Source organism: Emydura macquarii, unplaced genomic scaffold, assembly GCF_026122565.2.
Source record: "Emydura macquarii macquarii isolate MOO-44397 ecotype Brisbane River unplaced genomic scaffold, CSIRO-AGI_Emac_v2 contig_1230, whole genome shotgun sequence".
NCBI classification, from domain to species: domain Eukaryota; kingdom Metazoa; phylum Chordata; order Testudines; family Chelidae; genus Emydura; species Emydura macquarii.
In genome coordinates, this window is record NW_027131367.1 from 8,649,192 (window position 1) to 8,665,134 (window position 15,943).

At 44.9% G+C, this 15,943-nt stretch overlaps 1 protein-coding gene across 1 annotated transcript; it reads right to left on the reverse strand.

Moving 5' to 3' along the window:
- Positions 1-3,280: 3,280 nt before the first annotated feature.
- LOC137152850 (meteorin-like protein) lies at positions 3,281-14,581 on the reverse strand. Its single transcript, XM_067547814.1, has 4 exons — positions 14,478-14,581; positions 11,931-12,340; positions 9,634-9,693; positions 3,281-5,106 (listed from the first exon to the last, which is right to left on the reverse strand). Exons 1-4 carry the CDS (start codon positions 14,579-14,581, stop codon positions 4,790-4,792), a joined length of 891 nt encoding a protein of 296 aa, XP_067403915.1. The 3' UTR covers positions 3,281-4,789.
- Positions 14,582-15,943: the final 1,362 nt, after the last annotated feature.

Consider the following 15,943-nt stretch of genomic DNA (forward strand, 5'->3'; position numbering starts at 1 on the left):
GGCCCTTTATTGGACTTTGTGTGGTAGGCACATTTGTATCTCATGTTACGGTGTAACAATTCCATTTACATAAAATATAGGCAATTATACCAGTGAAGCCAAAGTGCTGGGGGTGGAGCCACCATTAAAATAATAAAAGCTAATTGAAAAGAGGCAGATAATTTAGGTGACAATGCCAACGTGAGCGATGCTTGATCCCAAAATGAGTCAACAGAACATTAGGGAGCTGACTTTGGTGGTGTGTGTGTGTGTGTGTGTGTACACACATGCATTAAGCACACAATTTTTGAAAGAGTTTGTATTTTTAAATGCCTTGTGGGCAGACGCCTCTCATTTCAAAAATCAAATGGCTTTAATGAAGGAAGAGAGCAAGAGATCATCCATGAACTACAGCCATGTTTCAGCATTTGGCTGTAACTAGTTTGGTGGCATTATCTTTGCTGGGCTTAATCCTGCACATCTAGACTTATCCTTGGGATTACAGTGGGACGACTTGCATAAAACCCTGTATATGGAAGGTAAAAATAGAAAACTTCTAGGATTAGCCTGACCATGACTGAATAGGCTGAAAATGGCTAGAATAGCTTGTAGATTTTTGGGTGACACCGTACAATTCCTGCAAAATACCTTCCTGTAAAATTAGTATAACACTAAGTCACTGTCACATGATACGAATATACTGGCATTTTAGCTGGTCTTAATATAGAAATTATAGTTAGCTAGCAAGTATATAGTTTCTTGTTATAATTAGTCAAGAAAGAGGGGTGTCACACTAAGGTTGGTTGTGGACTATCACAATTTTTCCCCCCCCCGCCCCCCCCCCCCCCAGGTTTTACTTGCTTTGGTGGTAAGGGGAATTGCTTGCTGACGTGTCAATGGGATTATGTACTGATAACATGTTATAGGTATTCTGGGTTATTCCTATAGGATAAAATTGATTCCATTTTAAAGTCTTGTTCATAACCTTTGTAGGGTACATTAAGCTGAAGTTTGAAGTGGCTTTTTTTTTCTTTTCCCCTACAGTGGCACAAAATTACTTTTTTATCTACTTCGATACTGAGGTCATCACATTAGTATCTTAAGTGCATTTTTCCATAAAAAGTTTGGAATGGTCAGATTCACTTCCTGGTACTCAGTGGAAGCTTTGACTTTGACTTCCATGGAATGAGAACTGGGGGGCGCGGGAGCGGAGCAGGAGAAATAAAAATCCATCAGTGCCTTCTGAGTCCGAATGGCCCAAGGCTCAGCCCAGCATGAACTTGTATGAGCAGGTTTTAAAACCCACGACCTACAGGTCCTGAGTGAAAATGCTGAGAGAATATTAATTATTACAGTAGAAGCATTTTAGCTCTTCTAAACTTCAGTGGGCTGAGGTGCAGATCCTGAATTTACCAAATTCTGCCAGATTTGTAGTCTTGTCGCATTTAGACCTGTTCACTTGAACATGCTGCATTGAGGCGGGTAAATGTATCAATTGCTTGACTACAGATGGGGAAAGTGAGGCATGGCGAGGTTCAGGGCCAGATTTTAAAGGGATTTAGGGGCCTAACTCCCACTGATTCACTGGCAGAGCTAAGACTAAAGCTCAGGTCTCCTAACTCTTTGCCATGGGCTCTAGCCATTGGACTATGCTGCCTTTTCATTAGCAGCATTAAATAGATGGAAAATGATAGCTATCAAAGGTATTAATGGGCAGCCATTGATGTATCTGGCTGATTCTTACTAGTGTTATGGTTACTATTCTCCTTTCCCTGTAGCTGAGGCATATTGACACCCTTGAGTTGTGGTCTAAAAGTACTGGAGTTTATTAAGTGGTTTGATTTTAAAAATAAGTGTTGAAAGTGTGAGTTAGTTAAACCTATGATAAAATGAGTACACCTGTGTTCATGGAACTGATCTCATCACCCGCCAATGAAATGTTAAAAATCAAATGTGTTTCCAAAATGTGTGAAAAGGTACGGCTGGCATTAGAAAAAGCCATTGCTTTCTAAACGGGCCAAATTTCACTCTGGTGTAAGCAGACATAAATCCATTGAGGTCAGTGAGCTAATCTCGGCACTGCGGTCTATTCATGAGCTTGTTACTTGATGGTGTTGGTCCACTCGTTCAAAAACTCATTACAGATTAAGGCTGTTTTCCATTCTTTAATGAATCGAAGGACGTTCTATCCCGCTTTTGATTCTGAACCTACAGAACAGGCTCAAATCTGGGAAAGAACAAATGTTTAGCTACGTAAAGAACGTTGCTGCTTTATGAAATGTTACAAATCAGACAGTTTATAGCGACAGCTTCACTCCCTTCTTGGAACAGTTTAAAAGACTGATTTGCAATTCTGGGGAGGAAAATGCAGAACACGCTTTCTCTTTGAGTAAACAAAATCCATTGGTTTAAATTTAGGAACAGTAAAGAAAATGTCTTGCTCTGTTTTCACAGGCGGTGATGGGAATGACTTACAGTTATATTGGATCTAAACTAGGACACGGGGCCCCAATTTTGCCAATGTTACTAGTGATTTTAGTTGCCTCCATTTTTGAATATCTGACTTGAGATGCCTTAAGTCCTCTGAAAATCAGGTTCTTGAATGTGTTGCAAGGTGGGTACACAACTTCAGGAGTCACTCTTGAAACCAGAAGCTCAAGTGACTGATTTACCCCTTCCCTGGACAGTGTGAATGTTGTATCCCATTGTGTGGGTAGCAGGGTGTCCTGAAGACTGTAAACTGATTTTTTTTTTGGTGGGGGAGAGGAGAGTTGGAGAATTTGCTGTCTGAAAGTGGGAGGAGCTGCCCCAAATTCAGATACTAAGCTCTCCCCAGAGAGCAAGTGCTACTTGCAGGCAATGGGGTCTGATTCACCACTGTCTCACACCTGGATAAAGGGGGGAGGGGAGAAATGCTACCTGCATGGATTCCATAGTTTGTTACTCATGCTGCACTGGTGTAAATGGCTACACAAGGGGCAAGAGGGCAGAGCCTCGGACCTGCTTCTCCCATGTCCCAAACCGACGTGATCTGTCCTGATGCACCAATGGGAAAGAGGCATTATTCTATCAGCCTGCAGGTGGTTCAGGTTGCTAATTCAAGACTGGTGAGGCACTGCAGAACTATATATTAAATATCTGATATGCATGCATTGATATGTACTTATCTTGTACACAGTTCAATTTCATAGTGGATCATTGTTATTTGAAAATATAAAACACTCAGAAAAACACCTTGTAGCTATGACAAGTTCTTCTGAAAGACTGTTACCAACGTAGTGTTGATCTATCTATTAAGCTTTTGAAAACAAATATTTTATTTTCCAGATAATGCTGCTGAGGTATAGCTAAGGGCTTCTGTACTCAAAGGCAAAAACAGATACACACTAATTCACAAGATCAACATGTACAATTTTGTTACCAAATATACAAAACAATCGAATACAGTACATCGGTTATCAGCAAACCCCATCTCTGAAAGTGCAAAGTACAGCAGGGAAATTTGGACTGCACTTTAAAAAACAACCCCAAAACCACTAACCTTTTAGACTAGGCCACTAAATCTGTGGAATCTGAAAGTCATACAAATTATGGACTTTCAGAAGAACAGAGCATTTGCTGACTCTGGGATGTACACAACTTTCTCTGAAAGGTCAGAACAGTAGGCACCTCAAAACTTCTGTACATTTTAGCAGAGAAAAGTTCACAGTGCAAACCTTAAGTAAACAACATTGTTCATTTACTTAACCACAGTACTGTGAAAGAGCTGGAAGATCAGATTCGGTGACAGGACGTCATTTCAGCTCTTTTGACCTAGCACAGCCTTCAGTTCTGTCTCAGCTGGATCACTTTCTGCACACCGACCACTAGTTACACTTAATTGTGATTCACATGCAGTGCGTGGGGTGGAGGCTAATTCTTGCCTTATCCAGGCAAGACTCACATTGAAATAAATGTTGTTTTACTTGCAGTACCTTTTTATAGGGCTTGTCTGAACTGGGACATTACAGCATGTTAGTAACTCATGTTAACTAGGTTGATGGTAATCAACAGTCCTTGTCTACACTGAAGGAAGGTCTTCAGCTGCTATAAACTGGTGTAGCACCACTGCATTCATGTGAACTACACAGATTTGCAAGGCTGAGCTTATGCCCCAAAACCATAGTTAGCCTGTGTTCTAATGAACTGTAGCTTCCCAAGAGAGAAACCCATACAGAAACCTCAGGAAACTGACAAACTCACTGATAGACGGTGGGCTTAATAGTTGAATTCAAATTCACAATGTTGTTGAGTCTGCATCCTCCTTAGAAAGAGAGAGAGAGAGAGAGAGAGAGAGTGTGTGTGTGTGTGTGTGTGTGTGTGTGTGAGTGAGTGAGAGAAAACTGAAGCACAGAGTGCAAAAATAAAAGTCGGGGAAATGGGGGGAGAAAAATGCTAATGAAAAACACAATACAGATAGGACACCCACTTAGGCCATTCTAGGTTTTGTGAGGCATCTTCTACCTGTAACACACAGCACAGGCTACTCTTTAACTCTGATGAAAAAAACCAACCCTTTTAAAAATCTGGCGCTCCCTTAGAGGCAGGAAAACCACCTGCATTAGAATTACAAGGGCAAAGCAGTTCATGAATTTAAACCATTTTGCAGCCTCACTGTCCTATTTGGCGAGGTTCATAGAGCCACAAACTCCAAGAGGCTCTGCCAGCCCTAGAGTTAGCGAACTATTAGCCTTCCGCCTTTGCTGAAATTCATGAGCAGCATCCAAACATGAAACAAATCCTTTTACTCAGCTCTCCTGTGACAGGCATTTCAGCTAAACTGAAACTCACAGGGGTGTGTTCCCCTTTCTCTGGCTGTTTGGTAAATAGAATCAAAGGCCTTAAATCGAGGGGCACAACCCAGCCAAGCTTCTCCAAAATGTTCATTGCCCGTGAACAGGAAATCTCCAGCACCTTTCTTCACCTTGCACTGCAGCAGGGTTTTTATGGGGCCCCGCCATTCACCAGTCGCTTCATCCTGTTGGAAGATTCTGTTTTTCTGCCTGTAGACTTTCTGGACGCTGACGTCAACCTGGGACATGTGATTTTCGGGATCATGGGAAACATTCTGGATAGATCCTCTCACCACTAGATGTGAAGATGAGATGAATATTGAGTTGGTTATGGCACAGCTCTCTCTGGTAAAGATTTCAGCTATTAGAAGCAGATGTAGCTCATTCAATAAAATATTTTATAGCAATGCTCAGTGCGTGATGTACTGGTTGAGTTCATAATAGTGCCTGTGGGGTTCCTGGCTTGAAGGAATAATTTTCTGATATTATATAGCACCTTTTATACAGATAGTCTCAAACCATTGTACAAACATTAGCTACCTGTTTGAGATCAGGGTTTACCGCCGCTGACATGCAGCCACTTTTGGGGTGTAACAGAGAAGCTGATTGTCATGGGTCCGGGCACACTAGCAGTCTAATTCAAAGGATCCCTCAACGTTTTCAGTCTCTGTTCCCAGAGAGTGAGCCTATCATGGGCCTTCACCCCAATTCCCCACTCTACCTTTTGTACACCAGTTGAAGCACTGTTGGAAGCAGTAATGTGGTCACGCCTCAGAACAGGGTTCTGTCTACACTACAATTTTTTGTGTTGCTGCCAGAGGTAGAGTTGCATTGATAAGCACCAGTGCAAATGCAGCTGAAATGTTTCCCTCTGAACTGCCCAGGAAAGGGCTTTGCAGACCCCAGATGCTCCATGGATCATAAATTGAAAACCATTTGTGAGGTCATTGATTTAACCTTTAGGTTTCCAGTACAAAGCATTTTGATTGCTACACTACTACATTATTTCAGCTCTCATAAGAAAATACTGTGAATAGTAAAGCATAGAATGTCAGAAAAAAATGGAAAATAAAGCTATGTCATTCATACAGTGTATCTATGAACAGACAGACTTGAATCAAAAATTCACCCGAATCATAATTTGATCAGTAGACTTGTTTTGACAAAATTTTGACTTATCTTCATCAGCATCAGTCTGCAGCCATGTTCCATCTGCACAAGCACACTCAACGTTTAAAAAAATGTATTGCCCAAAATCAAATCGTCGTGTATAAAACAATTAAAAGCGAGTGAACAAGACAGATATTTTAGGATCAGATCCGCAGCTGGTATAAACGGACATAGCCCCAGTGAAGTTAAATGGAGATATGCCAGTTAAGGAGATGGCCTACTAGAAACTAGACCTGCAAAGCACAATAAAATAGAGAGAACTGCTATTACATAGTGCTCTGGATGTGCAATGGTTTGTGTTCTGTTGGAGACTCTTGGTGATTTCTGGGGGCCTTCCTCTGGATGCAGGGTCTAGTGGATTAAGGTGAAGTAGGACTGGGACCTTGGGTCTGGTCTACTCTAGAAAATTGTATCAGAAAATCTCACCTGTTTTGCCGCACAGGCTGGTGTGCATCCACACCTAATTTTGTCTCCTACTTACAAAACCCTCCTTTCCCCCAACATATTTATTCAGTCCCTTTTTCAGAGTGAAGAAGCCCTTATGCCTCATTTAAATCTTGCTATTCGCACACAACCCATCCTCCACCAGATATTAGCGTAGCTGATTTGGGAACTAAAACAGAATGAAGGCCTAAATAAGTGTCATCATTTGTCTCTCTTGCACAGAGAATGCCATCCTTTTCACAGCTGCAAAACTCATGCCTGTTTGCCAGTATTTGCCCCTGCCCCACAATCAATGGGAACTGACTTTTCTAATTACATTTCTTCGAGAACAAATTAAATTTGAATCCAAAATACATGGAAGGCTCAAGAGTGACCCTCAACCATTCTGCCAACAGTCCCTGAGCAAATGAGAGGTTACACATTTAGCTGTGACTTTGCAAAATAGCCGTCACTTAACTCTTTCCTTTGGGGATAATGATCTCATTAGTGTAAGGGGCACAAAGAGCTTATTTCTGAGCAGTCCAGGCACTTCCTAAGCTAATTTAATTTCCAAGGGATGCCAGGGTTTAGCTTTAGCATAACAGATGTCTCTACTCTGCGCTGCAGCTCCTGCTTTGTGTGAGCGTCTTTAATCAGATGCAGTCAAGTCTATTGACAAGCTATAATGCACTTGTTCCTGTTGCTCCAAGTTGCTCCTGCACTGCTCCTGGCCTAGTGACTGAAGACCTCTGCCTCAAGAATCACCAGAAAGCCCCCATTCACTCCCGGTGTCATTTACACTTTCATTAGCAGCTATTTTCTCTAATAAAAAAAGTTGATGATAGCGATGTGTGAGCTTAGGGCAAGGAAGTCAGGGCATAAATAGAGTCCGTTCAAAGGGCTATTTCTTCTGGTCTGTTGATGCTATACGTATAAATGCCCCCCATTGTGCGGCCCGGGCCTCCACATCTGTCAGTCTCTGGGGCTGCAGGCTGCGCAGAGGGAGAGCTGTTTGCATGGGAACTGATAACTTCATCAAGTAGAAACAATGGGGTGGACTGCGTCAATTAGTTCAAACAAAGAAGAAAGATGACTGGCACAGGAATACACTTTAATACTAAGAGCCGGGCTACACGCGGTTTTGTACTGATATAACTTTGTTAGGTATTATGTTGCCAGTATAGTTCTACCAGGACAACCCCTAGAATGGATGCAGCTACTCTGGTACAAAGATGCCTTATACCACGATAGCTTATAAGTAGGCTGGAAAGAAGCAGCTTTTTAACAGAACGTTCTGGTAAATGGCGATTTCACCAGTCACATACAAACCCACAACAGATTTCCAGCTGTGATGATAGAAATTTACAAATTGGCAAAGTTAAAAAAAAAAAGTGCTGCTTGCAAATGTATTACAGTTTGATTTAAAGCTATTTACTTTGTATAGTCTGATGTATGACGTAGCCAATCTGTGTTTTAATGGTTACAAGCTTTAACTTTTGAATCTCAATGTCTACTGTCATTAAATAAATAGCATGAAATAATTACACACAACTGTGAAAGTTTAAATTGATAAAAATAAAAAGATACCTAAAATCTATAATTTTTCACAACTGAAAATTTAAACTGATAAATACCCCAAAAAAGTTCAAATATGAACATCAGTATTATCTGTCAAAAATAGCAAATTCTGCCACTCCTAGTTATAAGCACATTTATACCAGTACAACTGTGTCCTCTTACGGAGGTTGTATGGCTTTACCTAGACCAGTATAATTCATATGGTATAATCTGTATGCGTAGAGAAAAAAAATCAGTGCAATAAAACTAATAAAAACATGTTACGAGCAAGAGACAATACTGGGAAATGACAGATCAGTAGAGATTTTGCAAGATGAAATGGAAGGGGATAAAACCTTTGCTACAGCATCATATTCATAGTGTTCCCTATTTATTACCTTAGAGAATATTAGCACCTTTGTTTTCACAAAAGGCATGTGCAATGCTGGGGCTGAAAAAAGGTGTCAATAACGAGTAAATCTCGTACACCTAGGTTTAAGCCACAAACAATTGACTCCGTCAGTAACCAGAACTAGAACGCGTGTGTGTTTGTGTACTTGGGCTAAGTATAGTAGGCTCCATGGAGAGCACTATGTATATAAAAAAAGAGTAGAATGAAAGGGAATGTACAAAGGACAATTATAAATGTGTTTGCGGTCTTGCCATGTGCAGGAGCTGGCACTATGTGGCAGGAACTATTGCTGATTTGCTTTCAGTTTCAGAGCTGCACCCACAGTCTCTATCATGGATAAAGAACATAAGAATGGCCATACTGGGTCAGACCAATGGCCCATCTAGCCCAGTATCCTGTCTTCTGTCAGTGGCCAAAGCCAGATGCTTCGGAGGGAATGAACAGAACAGGTAATCAACAAATGATCCATCCCTTGGCATTCATGCCCAGCTTCTGGCAAACAGGGGCAAGGGACACTTCAGAGCATGAATCTCCTTGTGGGACAGCAGGATCAATGGTTTTCAAAACGATTTCTTATTTTAATTTGGTAGAGGGCAGTGGAAATTGGGGTTTTGCCATTGACTTCAACAGGTGCAGGATCAGGTCTATAAACACTGTTTGTAGCTGATGTTCTACAATATCTGTGTGAGGTTGCCTCTATAACTGGACTCACTTCTGGGAAGGCTGATGAAGGGTATAGCATACAGCCCCATGGCGAAACATATGGCAAGAAACAGTCCCCACGAAGACAGCTCTACCATCATTACAGCATTTTTAAGGTGTGATCAGTTGGGGAAAAGCCAATCTGTGTAAATAAGGATTTTACAAACTTCTTCATTCAATGAAATGGGGGGGGGGGGGAAGTAAAGACTATTTCTACTGCACGTGTGTGCGCATGCACACCTTAAACAATCAGAAAGTGAGAGACAAAGGTCTGTGACAAAATGATTCCAGCAAAACTCATGCCAAAAGCTGGAGTGTGTATAGTGCATGTGGAAAGAAAAAAAATTGCTTTGCCTTCCCTCCTGCCTAGATTCATGATGTTTGATCTGCAGATCTGATTTAGCCCATCTTTTTCCATTTCATTTTTCCATTCTTTTGACACAAGCTAATGAAGTTGTGAGACTGAAGAGCACGAACATCACAGTTTTTAAAGAGTGAAATAAGCCAAAACAATCAATGCATATTAGAGGCAGAATGTTTTCCTGTAAGTCTGCTTACCAAAATCACTGCTACAAATGGCCATCAGAAGCTCCATGTTGTCACACGGGCGGCACATAGCTAAAGACCAAAAGAATCAGTTACTTATAAATAAAATAATGTGGCTTTATTGCTACTGGACTGGTGAAAGATGCAAGGATAGTAGCCTGATCCATTGATTTCAATGGGCTTTAGACCTAAACAATTTTCTTACTGCCCCAAAACAACTGAAGTGACGAAAGGATATAGCAGAAAACTTTGGCACTTGACATATACTTTACTCATCCAGCTATTCTGATCCATGAACATGTCAATTCTAGGTGCGTGGTTTTTTTAATTTCCTAAGTGAATTCCACTGGAAATCTTTAAATGCTGGAATGCAGCACCAAAAGTTCATTGTCACAGTTACACGACTTTGCACTTCTGTAGCGCCTTCCATCAACTGTGACATGTTGTATTAATTGCTGGGAAAGCTGCAGTAGAACTCTGGTAAGAGGCAGTGGTAGACACCATTATTCTGAAATATTGGGATATTTTATAATAAGGATTCTGAGAATTTCCAGGCACTGTATGAAATCAGTGAACTAAATCTCACAGGGAGAAGTGATTTGCTCACAGTCATACACTGAATGAGTAGATTAGGCTGGAATAGCACACAGAATTCCTGATTCACAGTCCTGTGCTTTAAGCATAGCACAAAAAAGTCTATCTCACTGACTTTCTGTTACATTCCTTCCTATCCTCGGCTAGGACAGTGATATCCTGGTAGCCTATATGGCTATTTCATTGTTATAAAAGACACAAACCTCATGCAAGAGTAATCAGAAGTCGAGAATCAAGGAGGATGTCTCTGTGGCCTCCATCCATCAATGTCCAAAGAGCATTATGGTTGGGATTTCCAAATGGATTTAAGGGAGTTAGTTGCTCAACTCCTATTCAAAGTCAATGGGAGTTGAGGGTTTAACTCTGTTTAGAAATCCCCATCAATGGCTCAAAACTGGCTACCCGCAGGGAACTTTCAACTTCCTTGCTAATACCTGGGCAGATGCTGGAATATTTTGTCATGCTGTAGTTGTAATTTACACGTCCACGCCTGGTTTGTGACAAACAGATGTTCATACCTGCTTAATTCTATGTCATTCTAAATTACTCCTGCCTTTGGAACATGCTACTGGGCAATAAGTTAACCCCTACTTGGAACAGAAACTATTTCAGTCTGTATTTACTTTGATTTATACTAAGTTTATTATACGGAACTTCCACCCCAGGCACTGGTTGACTGCACCAATCTCTTTATATTTATGCCCTTACGTTAGGATATTTCCTCTGCCAGAACACAAAACTAAGCCCCTCTCCCCAACAGAGACCCCAACAGTGTAACAAATGGGAGAGGACAGCAGGAAAGTGCTGTGGTGACTCTTTTTATTCAATCTCCTTTCCCACACCCAGCCCCTGCGCTGAGCCACTGCGATGCAGGTTGACATCTTCTAAGTGCCAGCTCTTGGATAACAACTTTGACCAGCTTTAGATGCTCTTTTTTGAGGTTGTGCAGCACAGAAGCAATAGCTGGGTCCTGATCCTGTTGAATGGGAAAGACGCCCTGTCAATTTCAGTGGTCTTTGGATACAGTGGTCTCCCAGGGTACACATGGGAACAGAACCAGGGTAAAATTTTCAACAGCATCTTAAGGACTTAGGAGCTAAACCCTATTTACAAAAGACACTCAGGTCCAGATCCTCAAAGGTATTTAGGCTCCTAACTCCCATTTAAATGACTTGTGCCTACCCTAAGTTTTGTGGATCTGGGCCCTAGGCACTTAGGAGCCTTCATCCCACTGACTTTCAGTGAGACCTGGGCTCCTAAAGTGCCTAAAGTCCCATCTGAAAAGGGGACTCAGGAGCCTAAATTACATACATGCCTTTGCAAATCCCCCCCATTCCAGTGATTCTTGCTCTGGTGCCCAGGATTAAATTCGATGATAAATGCCGGGGCAGGATAGAATTTCCCTTCCTGGCACTGTGATCTTTTCCTGTTTTTGGAGCACTGAGCCAGGGTAGTTAAAGAGACTCCAGGTTGTATCCATCTCCCATGAGATTAAGAAGGGGAGTGGGAAGAGGGGCAGGTGTTGAGGTTCACGGGAAAGAGACTATCCCTCTCCTGCAAAGAGGAACACCACAACCCCATCCAGGAAATTGGCTCCCTGTGGATGGAGCCCTGCACCAGTCTGGGAACCCTATTGAGATTGATTGAGCTCTGCATGGGTTGGCCTACGCAGATCCATTTGCAGGATCAGGACCTATGGGAGATCCCAAAATTACCTTCAACGAGGGCCATTTTCTGGACGTCAGGGCCCGTAGCGCTCTGGTTGCTCAGCAGTTCATACTGGAAGCTGGCCGTCCGGCGGCTGATGTCTCTCTGCGGGCTGGCCTGCAGGAAAAGGGCGACCCGCTGTGGCGTGTGGGCACTGAAGCAGGATACATGGCGCAGCCGCGCCTCCTCGGCTTCGCTCACCACCAGGTGCAGCTGACCAGCGCGCTCCACGTAGATGCTGGCGCCCTGGAAGTCACTCGCCGGCTTGATGCAAACGGTGGTGTGTCTGGTGCTCGACAGGTTGGGCTCCAGGACGACACGCAGGGCTCGTGCTGGGTACATCCACTCCAGGGTGCCCTCCGTGCAACGTAGGTGGACCTGCTCCACTGTACGGGAACGGGGCTCCCAGCTTAAACCGCTGCCAAGGCAAAGCCAAAAATATATCATCAATAACAAACAAAACCTAAGCAGCACAAGCTAGTGGGAGTCAAGAGAGTGAGGTCAGTCGCTAACCTGCTGTGTGATCTGGTGTAACCCATTTTACTGCTCTGTGCCTCAGTTTCCCTTCCCCTGTCCTTTGTCTTGCATATTAAGATTGCCATCTCTTCCAGCCAGGGACTGTCTCTTACGTGTGGATGTGTGCCATGCCTAAAACAATGGGGCCTCCACCTCAGCTGGGCCTCGAAGAGCTCCCATCATACACAGAATAAATAACAATCCCTTTTTTCCGTGCGTGAAACAGGGAAAGAAATGACCCTTGGGAATCAAAGACAGCCTGGATGATCTGTGAGTCTCTTCTAACTCCCGGCCATTGCTCCCTACAGTCTATTTTCTCCCCGTTTTCAAGAGGAGACAGCAGTGTGCATCAAAAGTTTTGTCAAAGCAACTAGTGTATATAGATTTATTTGAATACATTCTTTGTATTAATTATGTATTATTATTACTATTGCTGCCACATTTAATTATTTCCCTAGTGGTTACATGGCAGGTAATAAAGGAGAGCAAGCCGCTGATAAAAAGTGGAGGGTAACATTTTCAGACGTGCCGCGGAGTACGTCTCCACAGCCTGTGGCCAGGAGCCGCCCAGCCCGGACTGACAGACTGGCATGGGGCACATGCCAGTGCTCTAAAAATAGCACTTTTAAATTGCAGCTTGGCCTCTAAAGTCCACCCCTCCTCCTAGGCTTCAGAGCCCAAGTGGCGACGTCAACGCTACGCCTAAGTCCCATTTTCAGAAGTGCCAGTTTTGAAGAGTGCTCAGGGCTGGCCTAGCGCTACTCCCCATTACAAACCACGGGAAAATTCCCACTGCCTTCCGTGGGAGCAGGGTTGGATCAATGCTTAGCCCTTTTTGAAAATCCCATCCTTCAGAGCCAGTCCTAATGCCTTTCAATGAGAGTTAGGTGCTGCTGTGCCTAAGTCACTTTGGAAAATGGGATTTAGGAGCCTAGGTCAGATGGATTTAGAAAATGTTACCTGTAGGTACTATGGACCAGTCACTTCTAAACAAAGAGCTGTGGCTGGCCCTGATTCTGACCTTGCTCACACGGACTTTACATCAGTGCAATTTCGTCAATTTGGAGTTACTTTTAATTACACTCCTAGCTTAGATCTGAATCAGGCCCAGTACCTTTATTACTGCAGCTGGTTAAAAAAATGATTGTAATTTTCGTGAAAAAAATGTAACCATGTTTTCCTTCAAAATGATGACAAAAATATTGTTGAAATGGTGACTTCTGAAAATTTTCAACCAGATTTTCGCTTGTATCTTCCTGTCATTTGACACAGAAGATACACTGATTCATTAAGCTATACAGTGCAGGGAAAATCTTTCAATGCCCTCTGTAAAACACAGGTGTCACCCCAAGTTAGGGTGCAAATGTTACCTGCAAAGGTCAAATCCTGATTATTAAAATAATACCTAAAATAAGACAGTGCAATTTGGGGCTGTTGTAAAACAGTCTGATGCTATTTCTGTTGTCAGCCTTTAGGAGTTATTAGAAAACAGAAACAAAACCCGACCGTGCTCTTTTTTCTCTAACATCACATCTAATTATTGAATGAATTGCTGTTCTATCACTGGATTTCTTCTGACTGCTTTTGTGATAGTTGCAAAGCAAAACAAAGCAAAGAAAAGCACAGATTTAAAAGCGGGGCTGGGAATCTGCAGACCCGGGTTCTCACGCTGGATTCTCTGCCGCTGACTTGCTGGGTGCCCGTTGACCAAGCTGCAGCTCCGTGCCTCAGTTTCCCCCGTCTTCAAACCCAGAAATGCCAGCACGGCACTGGACCGGGCTCGGGGGGGGGGGGGGTCTCTATTCAGGAGCTAGAAATACTTGGCCAGGGAGGCAGAACCTGTCTATGAACGAGCTTCGGCGAGCATCTCCCGGGCCAGAAAGGACGCAGTGCTCCGCCTGCCCGGGGCTGCTTACAGGTTACTGCCGGGTTTGGCTTTCTCAGCCCGAGGCTTTTGCGCCCCCAGCCGACGCAGCGCGCGGTGCTGGGACCCGCCAGATGCAGCCCCGGGACCCGGACAAACCCGGCCCGGCTCTTACCTCCCCTTCCAGCTGCAGCGATCGGCGGCGCCGGGCTCCGGCCCGCTCCCCGCCAGCAGCAGCAGCAGCAGCAGCCGGCCCCGCGCCGCCGGCCCGAGAGCCATGGGGTGCGGGGTGCGGGGGGGGCGCAGCCCCGGGACCGAAGACAGGGCAGGGGCGCTGCAGCGGCTGCCCGGCCCGGGGCTGCCCCGCCATATAAAGCCGGGCTGGCAGGGGGAGGGGGCTGGGGCTGGGGCTGGTTTGCTGGGACCCCCCCCCACCCCCTTGGCGCAGCAGCAAAGCGGGGGGGCGGGGGGGGGTCTTGGCAGCAGAACTGATTGCAACAGCAAATGGGGTGTGTCCCCCCCTCCCCCCCAGCTGGTGGGGGTGTCGCAGTCTGGGGCGGGGCCAGCCGTGGAGGGGGCTCCGGCCACCTGGTCAGGTTCAGCCCCGTCCCCCACCCTCACAGCCCCACGGGGCCCGGGAAGGCAGGAGCGGGGGCTAGGCGCCCCCCTCCGCCGGGGCTGCTGCGGGCGGTGGCGAGGGGGCCGAGGCTGCCCGCCCCGCGGGACGTCGCAGAGGGGGCGGCTCCGGGGTGCAGCGGCTGCCTCCAGCCGCCGGGTTCCAGCCCCGGGACGGTCCCTCCCCTCCCTGCAGAACTGCAGCGCTGAACCCCCGGGGCCGCTGCTCACTCCCCAGCAGCCGGGAGGGTCTGGACCCCCCGCCCCCCGCGCACTGAGGGGCTGCCGGGTTTGCTGATGGCTTCGGATGCTTTGTAGGAAAGCGAAGGTAGGAGCCAAAGGGCAGATCCTCACGTGGTGTAAAACCCAGTGGTGCTGATCGAGCAGAGTGGATCGGCTCCAGCTGCCGAGCCAGCCCTGAGCCAGCTTGTAGCCCCTTTTTAGGCAGGGATTTGTGTTCCCCAAGGGGAAACAAGGCTAACTGTGTGAGAGGGGAGATAGGGCCATCCAGACATCATACAGAGCATCTTTTCTTAGCCCTTTTTGCCTCTCATTACAGCTAATGAGGGAGACAATCCCCTTTTGTCTTACAACTATTTTAAAGTGATTAATAACAGTTTCTCACTGCAATTTAAGAGCAAACACCAACATTCATGTCAAGCTAATCAAAGCCCGCACTGAATGATTGATGGACGTTCAATAGCTTTAACTTCTGCTTTCATGATTACCTTTCAGGGGTCCGTGCACAAGAAAGCCCGAGGGCCCTGCGATTATCATGCTAAAAGCTGGGCTGTGCCTGCCAATAATTAGATTTCTATATGCATTGCCCTTTCCATATTTTCAATGCACGACATGGGGAGCTGCTCTTTGGCGGGTTTGAGAGACTGAAGGTCTTTTCTGCAGCTCTTAAGTGTGGAATTAGGATTTTGCATGGGGCTATGACGACGTGCCTTGGACTCTGTCGGATGGCACATGCTAAGATGCGTAGGGTATTGTTTCCTCTCAATGCGCAGGGCCCATGGTCAC